Source organism: Hetaerina americana, unplaced genomic scaffold (assembly GCF_022747635.1).
Source record: "Hetaerina americana unplaced genomic scaffold, ioHetAmer1.1.p SCAF_7, whole genome shotgun sequence".
In the NCBI taxonomy this organism is placed as follows: domain Eukaryota; kingdom Metazoa; phylum Arthropoda; class Insecta; order Odonata; family Calopterygidae; genus Hetaerina; species Hetaerina americana.
The window spans coordinates 75,878,479-75,901,279 of record NW_027287316.1 but is presented as its reverse complement, the minus strand read 5'-3'; the positions used below and the strand labels follow the sequence as shown (position 1 = coordinate 75,901,279).

At 40.7% G+C, this 22,801-nt stretch overlaps 1 protein-coding gene across 1 annotated transcript in view; it reads left to right on the top strand.

Moving 5' to 3' along the window:
- Positions 1–5,678: 5,678 nt before the first annotated feature.
- Positions 5,679–22,801, top strand: part of l(1)G0289 (lethal (1) G0289) — a 366,112-nt gene continuing 348,989 nt past the window's right edge. Inside the window, exon 1 of the mRNA XM_071594774.1 lies at positions 5,679–5,802. Coding sequence (XP_071450875.1) covers positions 5,715–5,802 — 88 coding nt within the window. The 5' untranslated portion in view covers positions 5,679–5,714. The remainder of the gene's footprint in view (positions 5,803–22,801) is intronic.

Genomic DNA, 22,801 nt, shown 5'->3' with positions numbered 1-22,801 from the left:
ACCAGCGAAGCACACACATTCCATATTTTCTTACTCCGGTGCATTCAAATCATGTTTTTTACGACTCACTCATTTCTCGCCCCAAATCTCCTTTTTTCCACGAAGTACCCGGAAAAATTACACCTGCTTAGTACTACTAGCTTGCTAATCAGAAGCCTATTCCTAGAGCCAAATTATTATATGATTGAGTGTGTATTTTTACATACACACACACACACACATATATATATATATATATATATATATATATATATATATATATATATATATAATATACACATATATATATATATGTAAAATATATATACATATTTTACATACTCATTTTAATGGTAGATAAACTTGCCGCCTCACGCGAATTTAGTTTTACTGAGGATTGGTCACCATTTGCTAAGTAATTATCACGTTAATATAAAGTGTTGAAAACAATTATTACAGTTGCAGTACGCCCAACAGTCTTTCTCACGAGTACCGCGTCATTAATTAATTAATAAGGTTCACTGTGTTATAGTTCAGGTACAGGCAAACTAAGCTTTGCTATTAAAAGATTTCTAACTCAATTTTCATTTCAATTCTGGAACGTTACTTACACATGTCAGGTACAAGAGTGCAAGGTGTATAATCTTCACGAGGTCCTCAACCAGTCTGTAGATTTGACTGGTAGGGTACGACGAAAACTTCCAGGGTAGAGGGGAAAGAAATTTTAGGGAGGGGTTTGGGGACAACATTCTTAGTACGGTTCCTTTCCCTCGACCATCTCAGTAATTCTAGAAAGTCCTAATACCCAGAATACCCCACAGTTTGAGAATATTTGCTATTGCCGGAAGAGGAGAGTCCCGGATTTTAGTTAGGTACCCAATGAATAGTCGCCTAAAGCCCTGCTCACTAGGCTACCCCTGCAGTATAAAATGACGAGGGTCTAAATATCAAGAGAAGCGTCCCTGTATTTACCCTTTTGCCGTTGCCCTGATCTCCAAGGAATCTGGGTCGGTAATCTGAGCAGAAGAGAACAACATCTCAAACTAAATATATGAATGGATGATGGTGCAGTTACCACTTAGGTCACCAAAAACACTGTCGCTTCCAACAAATCATTTGTTTCGACGGATGTGTTTTTATGTGAATTCCACGGAAAACCTGTGACAAGAAGAGCATCAAAAGTGCCAATATAATTATTGCTGTAACATTAGATGGTGCCATTTGGATTATGTAGTCATTCGAAGGCCATCGTGACCCTCCTTTTGATGTATGTTTTTCTTAAATGTTTTACAAGCCATGGAATAAGTCAAGAAACAGCGAAAGTCGCGCATATTTGATTCTGTGTGATTTTCTTCCTGAGACTCATTTACAAACCCTGCCTAAATTATTACATAAGGATATGGCACGTCATCATCTTTGTTATGGCTATTAATATTTGAAGCGACGATGTAGAAATACATTATTTATTATTTTTATTTGAAATGTATTATTTATGATCCTTCTCGGTTTTATGAAATATTTAGTTTCTCCATTTCTGAAGACAAAATCTTTGAGTATTTCATTGCTTATGAAGGATAGTTAACTCTGGGTTATTTGTTTTTTGTTGTTCAAATTTCCTCGCGCGGTCACCTTTGGGAGAATTAAAATATAAAAATTCTACTGTTTTCCGCATTTCAAAGTTATCATCATGGAAGCGAGGATCTCTTGTTTGTTATTTTTGCGGACATGGAAAGATAGTTTCGAAACATTAATGGTTTCCTATCAAAAATACGAACGAAAAGAATAAACTTTTAGCGAGAAATACATCCCGGAGTCCTCTACGTGGTCATATCAAAATTCATGAAGCCTTCGTAGTTATCATGTTGGCCATGCAGAGGGCTCTTACATATTCGCAACACCACCGCTCTGTAGTCGTAGCGGAAAATATGCCAACTTTTAATACTCAAGGAGGCTATTCAAAATGTGTGTAGCGTAATGTTAAGGTGTAAAACAAGTTTGATAAAATAAGAACGGAAATTTTTCTTTATTAATGCGTTCAATAAAAATGTTGGCATGAATAGCCCTATTTCCATCTGAATTAAGAGTATATATTAAATTTTAATGCGTATATGTTCGATCATTTATTAAAAGTGAGACATTTTTTAATTCCCATTTTCAATCATTTATCAGTTTAGTTTTGACGAGAAAAAATATCGGTAAATTTGATTATTGACATTGAATTTATCGGTACACGTTTTTATGTTCTTTTATTTCTTGTCTTTTTTCAGGAACGGCGAACGTGCATGGAAAGAGACTGAAATGAGAACGGACGCAACAAATAGTTTTATTCCAATTTTTTTTACATGCTATATTTTTAAGTATTTAATAATAATAATTATTTTAAATATCTTTGTGCACAGAATGCCACATTGGCAAATGTATGCCAAAGTTTCATGTGACTCAATAAATATTTGTTAAATGAATTTTTGTCGTTCTTTCTTTGTACTATTAATTTTGACCCTTATTAAAACTAAAGTAGAGTTCATGGGTGAATGATTCAAATTTATTGACCCAAACACTTTAAATGAAAACCTTAAAAATTGTCTGATCAGGAGAAAATTCTCGAAAAGAGGTCATGGAGTACTTTGTTTTACGAAACTTAACTGTGAACTCAGTTTTTTTGGTTTCAACCACCTCGAATGATAAATTGTAAATCCCATAATCTACTTTGAGTTAATCATTTGATCTATTTGTGTAATTTATCTTAATTTTACAATGATACAATAAAGTTCCAAATTGACACCCAATCTCAACCTCCGTCAATGAGGACATAACGGTTATCAGTCCAGGGTCATTGTCATCCTTTCCTTTCTATCCTATTCCTCTGAATTCTGTCATAATCAAAACAGTACCCTTTTCTCAACCCAACAAGGCGAACAGTACTGATTGATATCTTATTAAGGGCATAACGAAACCTTTCATCATCCATAACTGGATTAATGATACTAAGTGCATCTGTGTGTAAAGACCCAGAATCAAGTTAATTATCGCTTACTATATTCCGTGCTCTACTTCGAAGGGGTACTTTCAGCAAATCGGCTTTGAATTGTACTTTTCCACAATTTTCATAGATCACGGCGTTTGTACAGTAACGAAATGTAGAGATTGATACTTTTAAACAGTGTCTAATGAAGAAAAAATGCCGAGATCTAACCAAAATAAATTTTCGCAAGTTCAGGATACGGGAGTTTATACCAATTGCCTGATCTTTTGAACCATTTCAGAATATTATCAGTTTTGTAGGTGCAAACAACTGGGAGAGATTTTGAGGATATTGAAAAATAAATTAATATCTGGATTTTTAATGGACGGCAGCCCGAATGTGGTGTTCCCGCGAAGACACTGTTCCTGTCCGTTGAGCATTAGCTGCCATCTATGGAGGAAAACGTTCACTCCCTCGTCATACTACACACTTAAAATTATCAACCATTATTTTCCAATTTAATTTCTTTATAACTACTCGGACAATTAGGCGAAAAATAGAAGGAGAGATAGAGGGAATCCTCTTAAAAAACCAATTCAGCTTCAGGAAAAACCGAGGAACAAGAGAGGCCATTCTCAGATTGATCGTTCCGGCCGAAAAAAATTAGACACGTAAATAAGCAAATAAATGTGGAATTCGTGGGCTTGGAGAAGGCCTTCGACAATGTCGGATGGAACAAGATGCTCAAGATACTGGAAGCCCTGGTGACTACAACGATAAAGGAATTGTCGATAACCTCTTAAAGAATCAGGACACAACAATGCAAGCGAAAAATGGAGGAAAAATAGAAGCAAAAATAAACAAAGGTGTAAGATAAGGATGCAACCTATCGCCAGCAATATGCAACTAAAGAGGCAATTAAAGAAACACAAAGTAGTCAAGGGTATCAAAGGAGTCAAGGTAAATGGAAAAGAAATCAACATGCTCCGGTTTGCAGATGACATCGCAGTAATGGTGGAAACGCGAGAGGACCTGCACGCAACAAGTGCTACGGACCAATTATTGGTTAAATATAATATTAACATCAACAAGAAGAAAACTAAAATCCTTGTGTGTGAAAGAGAGAAGCTGAATGCAGACATCAAAATTCGAGGGGTGAAACTAGAGCAAGTGGAATCCTTCATCTACTTGGGCAGCAGTAAAACTCGGGATGGATCAAGTTCGACCGATATCTAGCGAAGAATAACCCAATCAATCTAAGATGGCGAAGAAGAGGCAATTACTATATTCAAGGAACATAAGGCTGGAAACAAGGAAGCAATTTGTCAAGACTTTCGTATGGAGCATGGCGCTCTATGGTTCCGAGACTTGGAACATTTGAAAAGTGAACCAGCGAAGAATAGAAACTTAGAAACATGGTGCTGGAGGAGAAAGCTGAATATTAAATGGACAGAGAAAGTGAGGAACGAGGAGGTATATAGAAGAGCAGAGGACAGTACCATATGGAGAACTCTAGGGCAAAGAAGAAATAGATGGATTGGACACACATTGAGGCACAATGTATTAATTAGGAATATAATAGAAGGTAAAATAGAAGGGAAGAATCCACGAGGAAGACCAAGAGACATGTACATAGAACATATTAAGAAGGACGTAAAACAGAGATGGTATCAAGGATTGAAGGAATTGACATATAATAAAATAGAATGGAGGGCTGCAGTAAACCAATCTTATGATTTAACTACTGATGATGATGATAATTAATAGCGCACAACTTTCACATTTTTATTTTCAAAAATAAAATAAAATTATTTCTAATTGCAACAAAAACAAAACGACGCCGAAAACAATTGAACAAATCAATTCGATGCGCCTTTCACAATCACCGTAGTGATAGTAACGTTGATCAACAACAACTAGTACACAGGAACGAGGTTTGTTCATAATAATTGTTCACTTTTTACAGGTTTTACTAAATATATTGAGCTTGAGCTTTAATGTATGATAGCATCTGGCGGAGGACATTTTGCAATTTCAGCCCCTTCTAAAATGCACTCTTCTTGAAATGATCACGATTATTGGTAAGTGAAGAACTTGTCCCGCCATTATTATATTATACCGTACTCTTCCTCATATTTAGACAGTGTTATGAATTAAGAGCTAAATGTTTTTATTATAAAATGAGATGGTTTAAAAATTAGGTTTAGAGGTCGTATGTTTCTTTAAAGTTGTCTTGAATCTAACATGTGAGATCCTGTGTCGAGCCGAAGCCATGAAAGAAGTGTCCGTTAGAAATTAACGACTCCATCATCCGTCTATGTAATTTTAAATTATTTACTTGCCAGTTTAAAAGGATTTATTTAGAGTTTTAAAAGTGCTAAAGAATATTTTTACGATGAACTTATTTATGCCAACATTTCTGTCACTAGGAATTTAACTTGAAAGAGTGGCATTAATATCGTAGTCAAACTTGCATACTGAATCTTTCCATAAAAGTATGTATATATAGCGGATTTTTCATTTCAGGGTTATGATTTTATTGACCAAAAGCGAACGATTAACGTGACATGTGCTAAACTTCTCAGAGCCGTTGTAATTTGAGCTTGAATCAGCGCTCCATGATTCGTAATCAAGTTTGAAGTTTTGCTAACAGGTGGCGTAAACGCTCGAACAGTGGTTTCCACCATTTCCTCGCTGGCGCTGCTCCACCAGGCCTAGTGGCCCTAGCGACGAAGGGAAACAACGTGTGACGTCAGTGAACCAAGGGAGCACAATGGCGTTGAACGTGACGCTGTGGTTATCGTGTTTGCTCGTGTTTTTTACCATTTTACTTGGATTTTCCTCCTGTTCTCCTGCTAAAGGTGAGTTAAGAATACTCTGTTTTGCCGTCTACATCATATATCCACCCTAATACTTTCAAATGGTCGTCGAAATAGCCGTTTTTCCTTTCCGTCTCAGTTGGTGTTGTTTTTCCGCGGCTATTCCCGAGCGGCACATTTCGTCTTGTTGAACTTTCGAAAGTTGTGTTTTGCGTTGGTGTACCTCGGTGAGGTTGAAACTCGCTCGTTGTTTTCGTGTTTTCTCTGTTTGAAGTTTACTGAAGTTGTTTGCTGTACTTCTAACAGTTTTTTTTAGATTTTGTGAGTGATCGGATGATAATCCTTGTGCGCTACTCGCCGTATCGTGCCGAGATTCGGATGTCCATGCAGTTGCAAAGAGGATGTGTCATATGTTTTCTTTTTGTATGAAATGAAATGGCATATGCGGTTGATTTTTCGGATACTTTCCTCCTGCGGCTCTTGGCGTGTTAAATCTTACGTGAAATCTATCGAAAAGTTAAAAAAAGGAATGATTTTTTGGTTATGTAATAATAATACAGAAGCAATTTGTTTGCTGTTTCCCCCCCTCTGATGAGAATAAATGTGAATTACTTGAGGTCATTATGTAGCTGCGTTGGCCCTTATTTATTCGGGGTATCATGTTTGGCCTTCATTGAATTAAAAAGTGCGTCCTTGGTTGTTTGTTTCATCTAGTTTTACCGTGCGCGCTATCGGTGACTTTGAAAAAAGAACTTGGAACAGTTGTGAGTTCTCATCTCAAATACGGTATTCACCCATTTTCTCGTTTGCCATTCGTGGGAACATAGATCGTTGACCTTAGGTTGGTCATGAGAAAGGGAGAGAGAATGCATCCGCCTAATGTGTAAAGACGGTGCTTTTGGGGGGGCACTCATTACGTTTGAGTGGAAGGACCCACTACTGGACGTTTGCTTTCGTCAGCCATATGCTGAAGAAATTTCTTTGCTATTTACGTTTCGCAACTAAGTTCGCCGAATGGGCTTTAGTTTCGCCGTCTTGACTCCTTGGACTCTTTCCTGTGTTCGTGGTGATATCCGCTGCACATTGCAGAAAAAGTGCTTTTGCGAACGCGTTTCGAGGGCGTACAAGTACTTCGCGTTGTCGTATTCCACTGCGCTCAGCACTTGATCTCGCTTGCGTACACACGCCGTGCAATACTTTATCTCAAGTTCTAAGCGTTTGTGTGGGTTGGGGAGGTTAAGAACTCGACCGAGAATAAGAGTCGAACTTCTTCGTCTGGACGAATTTGTTCTCATTTTATCTCCTGTGCGAGTGAACTTCGGACGAAAGTGAAATTAAATTGCTTAATTTCAAAATGCATACCTTTCCCTTTCGTGATAGTCAGGCACTGCCACGGAAAGTTCGATTTCAGACTTATTAAATTTTAATTCCTTTATTTTGTTACTTTCTCCTTACCTAGTGAAGGGGAAAGTGTTTTATTTTCCACGAAAAAAATCGACTCCGGAATTTCATCCGAAATACCAGTTTTGAGATTCCTTAAACACGTTTTTATGAACACATCCGTTTACTTGCATTATTCTTTCGCCTCCGCCACATTGTTTCATGCGTGCTCTCCTTAGAAATGCTAATAATATTCCTGGCGTTGAAGAGGCGCATAGTTCATCGAATGTTTTCTCGGTCTACCAATTCCTCTTCGAATAAGCCATTACCTCTCCTCTCTCATGTAAAAACTGATCGTTGATTCAACCATCCCCATCATCCTTTCTCTCTCACCGTGATCAAACCTTCATCGCGGTTGTGAATCGCTTTTGATTTTGCGAAATCTTTTCGAGATTCCAATAAATGCTTTGGTTGGCAAGCGCACTGCTGGCATGTCGTCCGTTTTACGGCTTTGGAAATCATTCGACGGCGTCTTAGTTGCTTTCGCTTGGTGTCAATTTTCCTCAGTAAGTCTCCTCCCTTCGTCTTAAATCAACTTCACAAGTTCGTGGCACAGGCGCCGACTCGGCGTTGGCTCGCATTGAGGTGGTGTAAGACTGCGTGGTCGGCGAGGTTCCCTCGTGTTTATTTAAGGAAGGGACGAAATCATATCAACAAATCAGTGGTACCATTTACATCGTGAATTAATGCATGCTCGTTGGAACAGATCTAAATCGGCTTTCTCCGCGCGGCGCTTAGAGACTTTTTTTTGTTTTAAACTCCCACTTGTAAATCCGCAAGTCCAGGTCGATAAACCTTTGAATTCGTTTGTGAAATAGAATTTCTCCGATTGTGTGTTCGAATGAGAGTTGATTATGCCACGATCCATAAACGAGGAACCTGTAACGTTTTAATTTTTAGACCAACACGAACGCCGTCAATGATTATGATTTATTTAATTTACATTTTCATGTATGTTCGCAGGAAAGAGTTGAAATGCGAATTAATTTTTATGGTAGCGTTTCCGTTTTAGGCAGACTTGTGTCTCCCACCGGGTGGATATGTTCAACAGTGGAGTAAGTGTAAAGACATTCGTCCGTTTCACTTAGTATGTCCGTATATTTCGTAATGATGAACGCGAAACCCATTGGTGCTGTGCGTGATTGTCACGCACATCTCCCCCATTCCCTCCCCCCCTCCACCCCGTTTTCTTATCGTTTTACACTGCTTCTTCTATTTAATGACCCAACACGAAGGATAATGCGTACTTGGACATCTTCCATCCGCGAAATGTTTTTTTTACTATCTATATCTCTTTTCCCCGTCGATTCGCATACGTCTTTTCAAGTTTTGACCGTATGACCTCTGAACGGAAAATATGTTATCTTTTTCGGACTCGGAGAAGTCTTCTTTCCTTTACCATTCTAAGATATCATTCGAGACGATCCGACTTGACTTGTGAAACGATCTGTGGCCCGTAGCGCAACCAGGGGTCCTTTGGCGCCGTGCATCGCGGTCAATCTTTCGAGCACCATGCAGTGGGTTGGGTGGGGGGGGGGGCATTTTCTCGAATAAGATCTTATTGTGCGTGTCCACTTGAGACTAATGGGAGAATAGAAAAGGACATGACGTATTTAATTACTCCACTAAAAATGACGGCAGAGATGAAGTAATTCATAAAATAATTTTCTTTATCTTTGGAGGAAGGAAGACTCTGAAATGGACGGGAAGACAAGAATCGTACATATGCGAGGAAGGTCTAGGCTTGGTGGGGGAAGTGAAACGGCTGTTGGGAGCAAATGCAGAGTGGTCGGGAAAAATGAATGAAGAGCATGAGGAAGGGAAGGAGTGAGTGGCAATGGACTGAAGTTAAAAGACTTGTTAAGGGGTATGAATGAATAGACGAGATATTAGCAGGAGAGAGAATAGGAAAGTTGTAGTTTAATGCTTATGAATAGGGGAATATCGTAGGATTTGTCTTGAAATGACTCTTTGGACCATTAATTACGAATGTCCTAACTTTACAGATCAAATAATTACTTGTTACACTAACATAAAACCAACCCTTCCTCGACGTATACGAACCGCAAGAATCCGCAGTTCAAACGAATAACAATCTAGGTTTAACTGTACGGGTTGTAGGAAAATGTAATGAAAGTATTTGTAATCCATGGGATGAGAAGAGGTTCATTAAGTTGTTGGAAACAGTTCTGAGTAAAGATGCTGTATTTGATAAGAATTATAATGAGAGGAGGGCAGGCGTGACGAGTATGCGGGCGAGATCAGGTAGGGAGGCCCTTAATTCGCGAAGTTAGCTGGAAAGACTTGAAATGAACTCATATTTTTTTTGCATGTGAGGTTGGTGCCCGTACACCAACACCCCCCCCCGGACACACGCTCTTGCGGAGCAAAGTACCCATAAATGTAGATAGTGAATACACATGGAAATGATTATGAATGATCGGTTTAATTTTGCCTGCATTGGAGTAAGGTTACGTGATAGTCCGGTTTTTAGAACGTAGGAATGTAGAGGACCCGGGCTCGATTCTGTATGACGGCTGTGGTGCCACCCCTAAAATTTGTGATTTTTACGGGCACCAGACTTTCCGAAGGAACCACAGGCGGCACCGCGGAAGGAACTGGGCACCCCCAATATGTTAAATTACCCTGTCAGGGTGTGAATTTCAGATGCCGTGTGAGGTTTTAAGTGTTTGCTGAGCCCCTTTACCCTCATCTATCAAGCCATCACTCAGGGTTGATCACTGTTTTATTTTTAATTTGATTAATGTTTGTACGTAAAATTATAAGCAGTGTCAGTAGTAGTATTTACGGGAGGTGACCGACTGCTGAATGAATTTTTCCGTCCGCGCACGTTCTATCTGGTACGAATATCAGCAGACGTCCGGGTGACCGTTTTGCAGATTCAGTTTACTATTTCAAAGTTACAGGTCAAATTATTTCACTATATACAACCCTTATTATAAAATTAAAGGGACAATGTAATATTACAAAAAATAGCCATCAACACGGAAAGATGATGCGTTAGATGAAGGTACCATTCACTATGGCATTCATAAGCCCTAGTAGTAGTTGTAGTAGTATTTATGGGAGGCTACCGACAGCTAAGGTCATTTGCGCCATTAGGGATGAATAGGAAAGGAAGGGTGGAGAGAAACCCGGTGTCGGCATTAGCCCACTCTTTTCGAAAGGCGCCAAGGGGTCCGCAGTTCAACGTCCCATCCGACGGACGGCGTACTCACTCAAAGTGCCCTCCACAAAGCACCTCAAGTAGGGATCGAGATACCTCTGAAAAATATCTAACACCGCCGGGATTTGAACCCGCGCCCTCTGGGTGGGAAGCCAGTACGTTAGCCCCCGCACCATCTCGATCCCCTATAAGCAGTGTCATGCGATGCCATGCCATGTCATAGTTACCGAACAATAACACTAGTGTAATTTTTTGATTAAATGTAAACAAACAGTTATTCAAGTGCAATCTCAGTTTCCCAAAAGTCGGGAACGAAAAGATCCATCGATTTCTCGCGACCGATCGAAACCGACCCCGGTGGCGGCGGGGTAACGTCCTCGTCTGCCATTCCAAGGGTCGCGGGTTCGATTCCTGCCTGGGTGAGTTTTCCTCCACCTAGGGCTTGGGTGTTTGTAAATGTGATCATTGTTATCGTTGTTAATAGTTCGATGTAAAGGCCAAAATGCGCTGTTTTCGGACTTATACTGAATAAAATAAATAAACGTGTAGGATCATACAAATGGATCCGAATCGAAAGGGGGTCAAAGTGCGTATGAATTAGTCAGCTTTGCTTAATTATTATCAATAACTTTCTCAGTTTACTCAGTACATTAATCCAACAATGACATTCCTCTATTTATTTATTAGACAAAAGTAAAGCGGAACTATTATTTTTTCGGGTCGATAGTATCTCCCAAAAATAGGAATTTAGGTTCAGCCCGTTTCAATGGATATCATTCGGCCCCTTTCCTGAATAAATTTCATAAATACCTCTTGTTTTAGAATTGAAGATTTGGTTGAAAAAATCGTATGGCGTCTCTCATATGAGGGAGGAAGGAGTATAAGGGTTTTTTTTCACTATGCAGTTCCCCCTCCCATGTTCAGCATGCCAATTATTTTTCTACTCATTCTTTGCCCTGTTGGTAATTAGCATCTATAACGCACTTCTTATGACGAATGGTACCATCATTTAAATCAGATTCTTCAAACCCCCGAGCTGATTTTGTACGAGAATCGGTGAACGAAAGAAGTGACGCTTCACTGGTATTCCATCATTTTTTAAGGCTTCAGGCGATTGAAGGCTTGAAGAACGGAAGGTTACAATATGCAGCCTGGATTGCATATTGTAACCTGCTCTTTTGAGGCTGGAGAATTTGCGTTTGATTTGAGGCCTTTGGTATGTTGGTGTGTTTAATTATTGAAAACACTAAGTGGAGCCAATTCTAAGACGGATACTGAAATTTGAAATAAGGTAGAGAGGAATTTGCTGTTGACGAAATCTAAAAAAAGCAGAGGAAATATACAGGGTGCGGCGCTTAAATCCGGGAAAATTTCAATTTAATACCCCGCCATATCGTAGTTCCACTGGAAGTCGCGATTGGCGTTCTTGAAAGCTATAGGCATCTAGTAAACAGTCATAAACTAATAATTGCCGAGATGTTACTTACAAGTGCAGAGTACAATCGAAGAGCCACTATTGTCGAGAATGTTCGCGCTGGGCGTTTAATTTCGAAATAGTTTCGATTCTTCTGGTACCCCAGATCAACTGTTTACAATATTGTGGCTCAGTATGCCTGTAATGCTTCGGAGAATTCTTGGGAAGGTTTCCCTAACCTGGCGAGGATATCTTATTCGAGGAAACGCGTGCTTGTCCGGATTTAAGCGCCGCACGCTGTAGAATGACAGTGGAATGTTGAAGGCCGCGATAGAAGGGAAAACGTTGGGTGAGCGGAATCAAGGAAGGAAGGAACTGGGTTTCCTAGACAACAGGAAGGCAGGCAGTACTTACGAAGGAATAAAGAGGGAAATAATATATATCATATAAGGTCTCGCAATACGTAGAAGCAAATAGTCGTTAGGGACCGTCCGAAACCTACCTTTTAAAATAAGGTAGTGTAGCATCAATAGGTGTAAGAGATTATACACACATGTATATGTCACGAGAAATTTCTGCGAAAGTATTGCACACGCGGTAAAATGTCATGAAACGGAGGCAATAGTGACCCGTTCGTCACTCGTTCGTGTACAAATAAGTATCCGGAACTTCTCCTCCGAGGTCAGTCCAAGGAGAACCGTGATCTCTCTCTTTCTTTATTATAATGTAGGAAAGACAGTTGCATAGAAGAATAGGGAATCGAGGGTCCGGAAGTTATTATTTTAACGTTTTTTTAAACTTGGAAAAATAAATATTTCTCTTCTTTTCTCGGACAATCAGGAATTATTATAGTAAAAAAATCGAAGTCGTAAAAATAGTATAACAATCGAGCTAGGACTAGAATAAAGGTTGCGTAGAAATATAGTGCGTTCATAGATGTATGTGCATATTTATAGCTGCTATGTGTAATTGCACGTGTGTAAATTAAGATAATTTTTTCATGACACATTCGCAGACATATTTATATACACACAGATATAAATATACAAATATATATATTTATGGGTTTATGTGTATATAGTATACACACACACACATATATATATATATATATATATATATATATACACACACATATATATACACACATATATATATACACACACACTTATATATATATATATATATATATATATATATATATATATATATATATATATATATATATATATATATATATATATATATAAATAAATTCGTCTGTGGGGGTGTGCATTAGCATTTTTTGTTTGTTTTGTATGTAGTTACATTCCATTTTACGAGTGGCATCCTAACACCCCCGCCACACGCCCTTGCGGCGGCTTGCGTGGTATTGTGTTGCTGTAGATGCTTCCTACTCTGGAAGGGATCCATCCAGGTCTACTTCACATCGCCGCCGCACTGACCGCTGTCGTTTTTTTAACGCGTCTGCGCAATCGACGATTGCAGCGAGTTCTGAAATTCATAACAGCCACCCCAGTCAATCAAGTTTATCAACCATCCTTTTGACGTATGTTCCGCCGACACGCCCGCGTTACTCCTCTGAAGGATGCCAGCGATCTCCGATGCTCTTTTTGTTTAGAGAGCACGATTTTAGTTCTTGGATCAATTCAATGGGGATGTGCTGTTGTGATAGGATTTCGTTCTCGAATATAGCTCGGGTTGTTATTCCACGTCTTAGCGGATGGATGCGTCGACGATGCACCGCGATGGGGATATTAGCCTCGTCGAACGCCGGGTGCCTTCAACTTAAAGGAGGACGTTTACGTCCGAGGCTTTGGGGACTCGGGTCCCGTGTGAGTGCACGTTTCCTTTAACAGCGGTCGGACATCCACATGTTCTTCTTAGGTTTTGGGTTCGCTCAGAGAGCGTCCGCGATTGCCTCTATCGTACCAAGAGATAATGCGCAGACCTCTCTCGAAGTTTACGATGTGTGGGATTCCTCGGCGATAGCCAATCCTTTTCGGGATTTTTTCATGGTTCCAAAATTCGTCGTAAATCTGATAACGAAAAAAATAGACGCAATTCAACTCGTGTACGGCGATCGAAAGGTTGAGGGCATTGTTCCTTGACTCGAGTTTTTTTATTTCCTCGTGCAAGATTCAAATGGCTGGGGCCTACTGTCTTTTTCTTTTCCCTCGCCTTCCCAGAACAAATTCATGGACATCTTCGGAAAAACCACACACTTCAAAATATGTGTGAGTATACATCTATATACTGGTAATACCCTGCGAGCCAGACGGAAGGAGTTTGTGACAGAGGGTGTATCCGCATCAGGCATTCGCAGCACACGAACAGATAGTGTCACTCTCCATGCATGAGACACTACCGCAGAAAACAATTTCGACGTCCGAAAGAATGTTCAACCACTTATCGGCTAATCTTATAGGAGAGGAAATTGGTTTCTTTCGGGACAACCAGGCATTTGAGTCATGAAGTTTAAAAAGACAATTGTCATTTCCCATTTTCCGAGGCCTCGAATCTTATACTTCAAATTCCAAAGAAACTGCGGGAGATGGCGCAACAGTAACTTTTAACGGAGTCATCGGCTAATACGCATTGCAATGCAACTATTTCAGAGTGCAATAATCTTTGAGGGATCCGGGTTCGAATCCCGGTCAAGGTGAATGATTTTTACACTCTGAAATTGTTGCATTGAAAACTTCTTCCCAATTACAAGCACATCTCGTCATTCCTTTGGCGAAAGATTTAATTGTCAGTTGTAATTAGGGAATGCTGTTTCGCGAATGGTTTGATGAAATTGCCGAGAACAAACAAAGAAATTCGCGAAAAAACCAAGAAGTCTATGATTGATGGAAAAACTCAAGACTATCATCGAAGAAATCCCTCCAATTCCACATTGCAGTTATTTACTTCTACGGTGAGAAAACGGAAAATTGCTTTTCGCACTGAGATGGCCTAGTAAATATTTTCAGAACCAACAATTTCCAGTCGTAAAAGTAGTCAAAGGCACAAGATGTTCCCTTTCAAACTAAATAGCCTGCTGAATTAATAGGTGCTTGTCTTGTATGATGGGCGATCAAGCCATCAGATTCACCCCAAAGGTTGTTTTTTCCTGACTTGTGTCCCTTCCTTCCCTGACAATTCTCCGCATGGGTGGTTAGCTGTAGGCAGACATCCATCGCCTACCCACACCAACTTTCGTCGTAGTTTGACCGTGATCTCTCTGACCACCCCACGGATCCTTCCCCCGGACTAAAGGGGGATAAGCGGTGATTCACCCGGGTGAGCGAGAGGGGAGAGAGAGAAGCGCAGGCATTCACTTTCTTTAGACGATAAAAATGTTCATAAAGCTCTCTCCGGTGCTTGGTGAAGGGAGCGCAAGAGTCATCGATGAGCTTAGAAAGTGAGAAATTCTCCATGCGGAAGCGGGAAGGGGAGGGGGGAGGAGAAATCTTCATCGAGCGGTTTCCTTGAGGAGATAAGGATATTATTCACTGCACAAGAAGAGCTAAATTGGTGCAAATTTAACACATTCCTGGAATATATGTATATGTATAAAATATATATGATGTACGCGTTGTAGATAAACATAAATAAACCATAAAGGACCCCAATGTTAGTGTCCTTTTTGTATTTAAATTAAAAATTTTCTTCTGTTAATTTATAGCCTTACGTTTCTTTGAGGGGACGCGGTAGTCCAGGGCTATAGCGCTGGACTGTTGACTTGGTTGGACTGGAGGGCGTTGGTTTGATTCCCGGGCACGCCTCTGGGCACCATCAGCTCCACCCGAGCTCTGTGGTATTTCGGGTATTTCAGATCTTCCTGGGAAACCGTCATCTACCAAACCGACCTTTGGGGTTGATTACTGTGTGTTTATGGTTTTCTCTGTGTATCTTTTAACCTTCAACTTGTTGACTAACAAAGACCGTAATACCTACGGTTTGCTTAACATCCTTTGTTTATTTACCTTTTGTGGTTGCCTAAGTCACGTTTTTAGATCCATTGTTGCCATATATATTTGTATAAACACTTCTGGCTGACGTTAATGGAAGTTGCTTCATTTTTTTAAAAACTTAACTGGCCTTTTTTATTGAATTGTTTGAATTGGATTATCGGTAGGAGTTCCTTGTTAGTGTGGTTTTGTTTTTACCCCAAGTTTATTTTAAATTCTCCGACTTAATTTTTCTTACGCCTCCTAAGAGGACGAGGTTTCATGTATGGCATTTTGTCTGCCAAAATGTATTCATTGAATTACAGGGTGAATTTGAATTAATTCTGCTACCTTTCCCGGAGCAGCGCTGCTGGAGATACTTAAGCATCGTCCTCCCGGTGCGATGGTATTTTTTTTTCGAGACAAAATAGCTGAGATACGTCTTTCGTATTGAGCGAAGTGCGTTGAGTAAAATTGCACTCAAGTGGAGAGCATTCCGAAAATGTTGGAGCAATTAAATGCGTTTATTCTCCGCAGCAGTGTCTTGGGGAAATTCAAAGAGGGCAGAGTTGGAGATCGCGGTTTTGGACTTCTTCCCATTTTACCTTCGCGGTTGTTCCGCGATTGCATCAACACTTTCGACGCTTCTTCTTTGTCCAATCTTCTCTCGAATTCTTCGTAGTTGATTGTTGTTTGTTATCTTCTCAAAGACTGCTAATCTGGGCGATTAAAATCGCCGTAGACCCCCCGGCACGATCGTGTTCGAGAACGGGTCATTCCATCGGAATTGTGGTGAACCGATTGATTGGTCCAGTGATGTACGACTTCCATTCCTTTCACTGCCAACGCGGTAATCGCCACCTCCCCGACGTGACTAGATGTACCCCTCTCCTGCGGGTAAGCGCAGCGTGAATTTCAGCCGGAAAGGATAATCAGGACTCAGTTTCGCCTCCGCCGTCATGTGCGAATGGATTTTCTTCTGTCGAGAAGACGGATTCGACGAGTTATTCCACCATCAATCAATTCAGGGGCGCGGCTTTCGTTCCGGTAGGGTTATTGGAGGGGGAAAAGGAGGAGGCATGATAAAAACTCGTTAACTTTTGCACCTTATTTCAACCAAGAACTTAAGAAGTTTGAATGAGAAATGGCCTCATTTTGTTAGCTCGACTCGACTTATACAAGTTTGTATTTCGTATTTTAACTGAAGGGATCTCATCTAGTCACTCCATTTTGTTTGTTTTTAAATGTATAATTTTCTGTTGCCACAACAGCCCCAATTCGTCCTCATCAATTCATGCTAGAGTCAATATTATATAACTATTATATGTATTCTCCACAAACAGATCAGTTTCCTTAATAGTTCTCGTTCGGAACACACGTAAATTGAAAAATCTCATACATTTTTACTACTATTAAGTCGCACGAACCAGTCAGAATCGACGTTCGTATATTTTTTCAGCGATGTGCATTTGTTCGTCAGAATTCTAACGTAAACAGCTCCCAGCGACTCGAATTTTAAAATGTTTGTTTTTCTCGTTTCCGTTCAAGTGTTTCGACAGTAGAACAGGCACGTGCGTCGGTTACACGTTGAGACGCCCTGGTGACCAAGGTGGCAACTACCTGTTCTCGTCCAAAGAGTCTATGGCCATTTGTGAGGCTCGCCGAAGTCGTGGTTCAATTACCTCTAAACGCCTTGTTGCGTCCCAAGAATAACTTTCATTGTGCGGCCTGAAATGGGGCTTCAGGGGGGAGGGCACTCCTGCTGCACAACAATGCCGCCTTGTGCACTAATCCCTGCTTCAGCTCCTTTGCAATCCCTACCTCCCTCGATGCCGTCAAAGGCACCCTCTCAATTCCTCCTCCCCCCCCTTCCCCGCTCATCCAACCTTCTCCCATCTGTCTCGCCTTCGACATCCCATTTCCCCTCAATGTCACTTCCAACCACTTATCCTGCCTCAGTCGACTTATTAAGCGCATCGATGGAATCTCGTGTTAAATCCCTTACGTCTTGTCTTGAAGGTGTTCAGTTTATGAGAAATGAATTATCAAACGACATTCTATTTATAAAATTCTCCTTCCTTTGTTTTAGGAAAAAAGAATTTCGGGATAAATAAATGTCCAGTATCCATTAATAGATCCAATATCCTATTTATAATCGGATATCAAGTTGATAGCACTGCTTTTTGTGATTCCTATAATGATGATTTTTTCAAACGCATTCTCCTATCTCTCCATCCGCGCAAGTTATGAATCCAAATCCGATCGGTTTCCTCTCTCCCAATTCCTAAATTAATTTATCTCTTCAGAATATGTGTGCATATATTTTTTCGGATCATGAAAATAAATCAAACAGAGAGGCAAATAGTCGTTTTTCATTCATAAATGCATTGTCGACTGCTTTGATTGGCGACCAAGATAATTGATTTTAAAGTGCTAATATTTCGGAAGTATGTAGTACTTATATATTTGTTTTAGTCTCTGGCATTGTACACCTGAGAAAATGTCAGCCTCTTAAATGTTTTTTCTGTCATATGATTAAATATGTGAGTTTCGTAAAAGAGAGAAATGATGAAACCTTAAAATAGTACACCACAATTAGGTGTCTTTTAAACTGAAACTGCAGTGAAAGGGAGCGCAATCCAAGGAAAGGAAATTTAACGCTGTTTCCGTCTAAATTTGAAATCGTCTGAAGCCTTAATGACGTGGAAAACAGTGTCGCCATGGCAACGAAAGCAGCGTTTCCGAAAATTATCTATGCTTGAATTCGTAATTTTTTTAGAAAAGTCATGGGCCTTATTCTAAGAAAATCAAATTTTAGTCTATGATTTCCTGTTTAAGTTCAACTATGAGCCATGTAACATATTTATCTATTAATGTTGTACGTAATTTCGTACATAACCATCACGACATTCCCTTCCGTTTTAGGCCAAGTGAAAATACCACACTCTTTAAGTTTTGTTACCGTATATTTAATTTCTTTCACTGATTCCTTCCACTCTGCCTCCTCCTGGTGTACTTCTTTGCATCTTATCACGGTCATATATGAGTTTTATGCATGATTTTCTGTTCATGAGACTGGTAGTATTCGATATTCGATCACATTCAACGAAGAAATAACTCCATCAACCAGTTTACACCAAACAACTCTTTTCTTTCGCACACGTTTTATATTGCGTGGTTTTATTATTTGTCTTGAAAACATCGTGTAAAATGTCCCTAAATCAGCTGGATGTAACGTATTAACAGATGATCTCACATAAGCACCTGTAAAGAAGGTCATACGTTTTTCATTTCGCACCCGGAGAAATATAAATATGTGGTATAACGTTTTACGCCATCAGGTGGTTCGATTCTAAGTCTCATAGATTCGATTCTCTTTTATTTGTGTGTCATCTGTCGCCGTGGTAACACGGGACGTAACGAGTCACGGTCGCTGCAGCCTGTACAATTTCCGTGTGTCCTTCGATGGAGGGCACCATCTCTGTGTATTCACGGCACTTCCGTGTCTCTTCATGATCGGCCGATTTAGTGGCCGGGTGATGTCTAAAAAGAGTTTTTTTTCCAAGGAGGAAGGAGGGGGGATTGCAGGGTTATTCCTCTTCACGGCCGCTCATTTCATCTGAAAAATACCCTTCGTGATTCGTTAATGCCATGCTCAATTCACACCGCTCGGATATTATCTCCCCCGAGGAAATAAGAAAAGGAGAGAAAACGCAAATCGCTTGGGGGTGGGGTCTTCGGGAAAAAAATTCCTTTTTGGTCGTGACCTTGCATTGTGGTCCTTTCGTTTTTCTCTTTGGCATTTGGTCGAGTCCACGAGGAACTTAACAACTCACGAGGGTAGGCATAAAACTAATGCACACATGCTTGTAGACCACAAACAAAATGACCCTCAGAAGCACTCCTGGTGGTATGTGGAAGTAACATTACCCCTCAACACGCATGCGCAGGTTTGAGGTCGTTACATTCATCCAGTGTATTTTGAGAAGCGGAAGTATGGAGACGTGTTCTAGTGATATGTCAACGCGAGTTAAACAGCGTGCTGTTATCGGATTTTTGCCTTCACCTCATCGTCCGAGGTGTAATGATTATTCTTGAGGTATCTTACGTCGAGGAAAGATATTAAAATCGCCATGCGCAAGATCGGGGGAATAAGGAGGATTTTGTTTGTTCTCGAGACGGCGTGGTACCCATTGTGCACAGATTTTACGGTATCCCAATTGTTCAATAATGAAGACTTGATATTCCAATATGGTTTGCGATACGCTTTTGAGTGATTCGACCGTCTCTTGAATCAAATCTTCGACTAGTGTCCTATATTTGTCATCTGTGGCAGTGGTCGGACGTCCGCTACTTGTTTCATCAACAATTATGGCTTATCCAGGCTCTTAACCACGAATTTTAACTACCCATAGATTTACAGTAGACCTATCAACAGCATCGTCACCATAAACAACCTTTAAACGACGATGAATTTCAGTTGGAGTTACTTTTTCAGCAGTTGTATTTCGAGGACTCGACGTATTTTTGTGAGTCTTGCTGGAATTATTCCCATTCAAAGATTCGGTCAGTATTGTAGCCATGGGTCAGGAATGGTCAGGCCATTGACCATACTCCCCGTAAATTTACTTCCACGAGGAAACGTATTTTCATCGTGTAATGTGGTAAGGATTTTTTTTGGAGTTAATAGTCTTTTGATGTACGATACTTGACTTCAACAATTCACTGTCACACACCGAGCCTGTGCCAGGGTATCATGTATGTGCATATAGATAATACCCCGCCGCGTGGGTGTGTGGTGGGGGGTGTTAGGTCACCAGCCACAAATGCATAATTATTACGTCTAGAGAGATATTAGTTTTAACATGCAATCAAACAAAGTTTGTCACCACGAAATAAGCTACTTATATGCACAAATATTCAATAACAAAACAATATTCAAAAATGTGGGAAAATGTTATAAACATGGGTATATTTAAGATGCATGTGTAATGGCGATAACATGTGTACATATTACGGGAAGAGAAATATTATTATTAGCAGTTGTGTAACCGACGTAGGATAGGTTTTTGATGGACTCAGCACTGTACTCCTAAGCCCTAAGAAATGCGTCGTAAAATAACTTTAAATAACCATGACTCATATTACAATAACTCAAGGTTTTCGTCTGCATATTTTCTGGCTTCTTTAAGTGCATCCGAAGTGCCGGTATTCTTTTCCTCCCTCTACCTCGCTTTCCCATCATTCCCATGGGGTTTTAGCATCCTCTTATCTTGAATTCTTTGAATGCCTCCCAACAGCCGTCTCTTCTCCTCTGCCGGCCCCGGTGGCAGCAAGGTAACGTCCCCCACGGCCAACCCAGAGGTCGTGGTTTAGATTCTCGCCAGGGTGGGTTATCCTCCACGTAGGGCTTGGGTGTATGTAAATGTCTTCAATGTAATGTCTAAGGGTTAGGTGGAAAAAGGGACTATGAAGTCTCAATCTCGCCCAATTTAAGTCGATGAATAAATAAAATGCCTAGAATGGCATCGTTTGTTTCCGTTTATGGAATAAAATGCAATTTCGAAAGAGGTGATCGTGGTATTGCGACCTTTTGGGAACGAAGTCTGCATCAACGCGGGATCCTCAGCTGGATATGCCTCAGCTGGATATGCAGCCTAGAATGGGATGCATGTAAACGTAAAAAAAACCCTGATTGGCTGCGTGGTCTATGACGACGCAAAATCGGATGCATGAAATCGTAGAGCTTGATTGGCTGCGCAGTCTTCGGCGGATCACGATCAGGTGCGTGAAGAAGGTAGCTTTTAAATGTTCAGTGGAGCATCACGCTCTCCTCTTCCTCCCACTTCTTTTGTTTCCATTGGTTGTCTTCCCGAGAGCGTTATTGAAGCGGTCGTGACGGACAGTTTGGTTATCTCCGAGAGGGATGGGTTTAGTGGGCGTCGGGCGGGGTGGTTGGCCGCCGCTGTTTGTGGCCCCCACCCCACAATCCGAAACATCTCCCTCCTCCGACCACCTTCTCTCCCAGGGAACCCTTCGGCTTCTCCCCCTTCACCCCCCACCCCACCGTCACACTCGGGTTCAACGTTTCTATAGCAAGCACCTTCCGAAGAGAAGGCCCATCGCCAGGAGAAAGAAATACCATTTACGTCCGCCATAGAGTTCAATGCACATCCAGCGGGGTTTCTTCTTTTTTTCGTGTTTTCTGTACCACACCCCCCCCCTTCCCTCCCCCTCTCCTTTCTTTAAACCACCCTCTCTCAACCTTCCCCCCCTTCCCACAAGGTCTTGTCCGTGGAGCGAGACAGATATGTTCGCTGCAGGCTTTCGGGTGAGCGAGGTGAAAATGAAGAAAGTGTCATTTTAGTCTCTTCCTTGCCGAGAAGCGAAAAGAAAGAACCAGTTAGAAAGAACACCGATCTAAGGGCACGTGATGTGACGATTGATGGACGCTAATATTTCACCTTTTTCAAATTATCGAACAGGGCGATATTGATATTTTAAGAATCGACAAATCCTAAATCGAAAATGATAGTCGATATGACTCCATTGAGGGTATAGTCGATTTAGACAATATTGCAGGCATGGGCAATTTTTCAATGTCGATCAATTGGTCGATATGTGATGTAGCGCTTTGAAAGATACTACCAAAAGTGGTTATATCTTCGATATTACGCAATGGGTGATTTTGCTGATATTCGATATGGTCGATATAATACCGTGTCGATGTATGTCGATTCTTTATCGATAATTATTTCAAATCAATGTCAAATGTTGGAAAATGAATATCGGATTGTCTTTCTTCGAACGCCCTCCAGTTTCTTCGATCATAATTTCGTTTTATTCACGATCTCCTTTACCGTAAGGTTTCGACAAGCCCAGCACGCCAAGGGCATTTGCGCAGTGTCGATTGCGATCCAAAAGTGTGGTGATTCGGGTATTATAATCGCCTGTTTCCGAGTATGTCGGTGTGCGGAATGAAGTGCTTGTTGTGGGCTCTGTATTTTATTTAGCCTTCTTCTACTTCTACATGGTATTCCGTAAGCCATCACTAGGGTGTGTGGG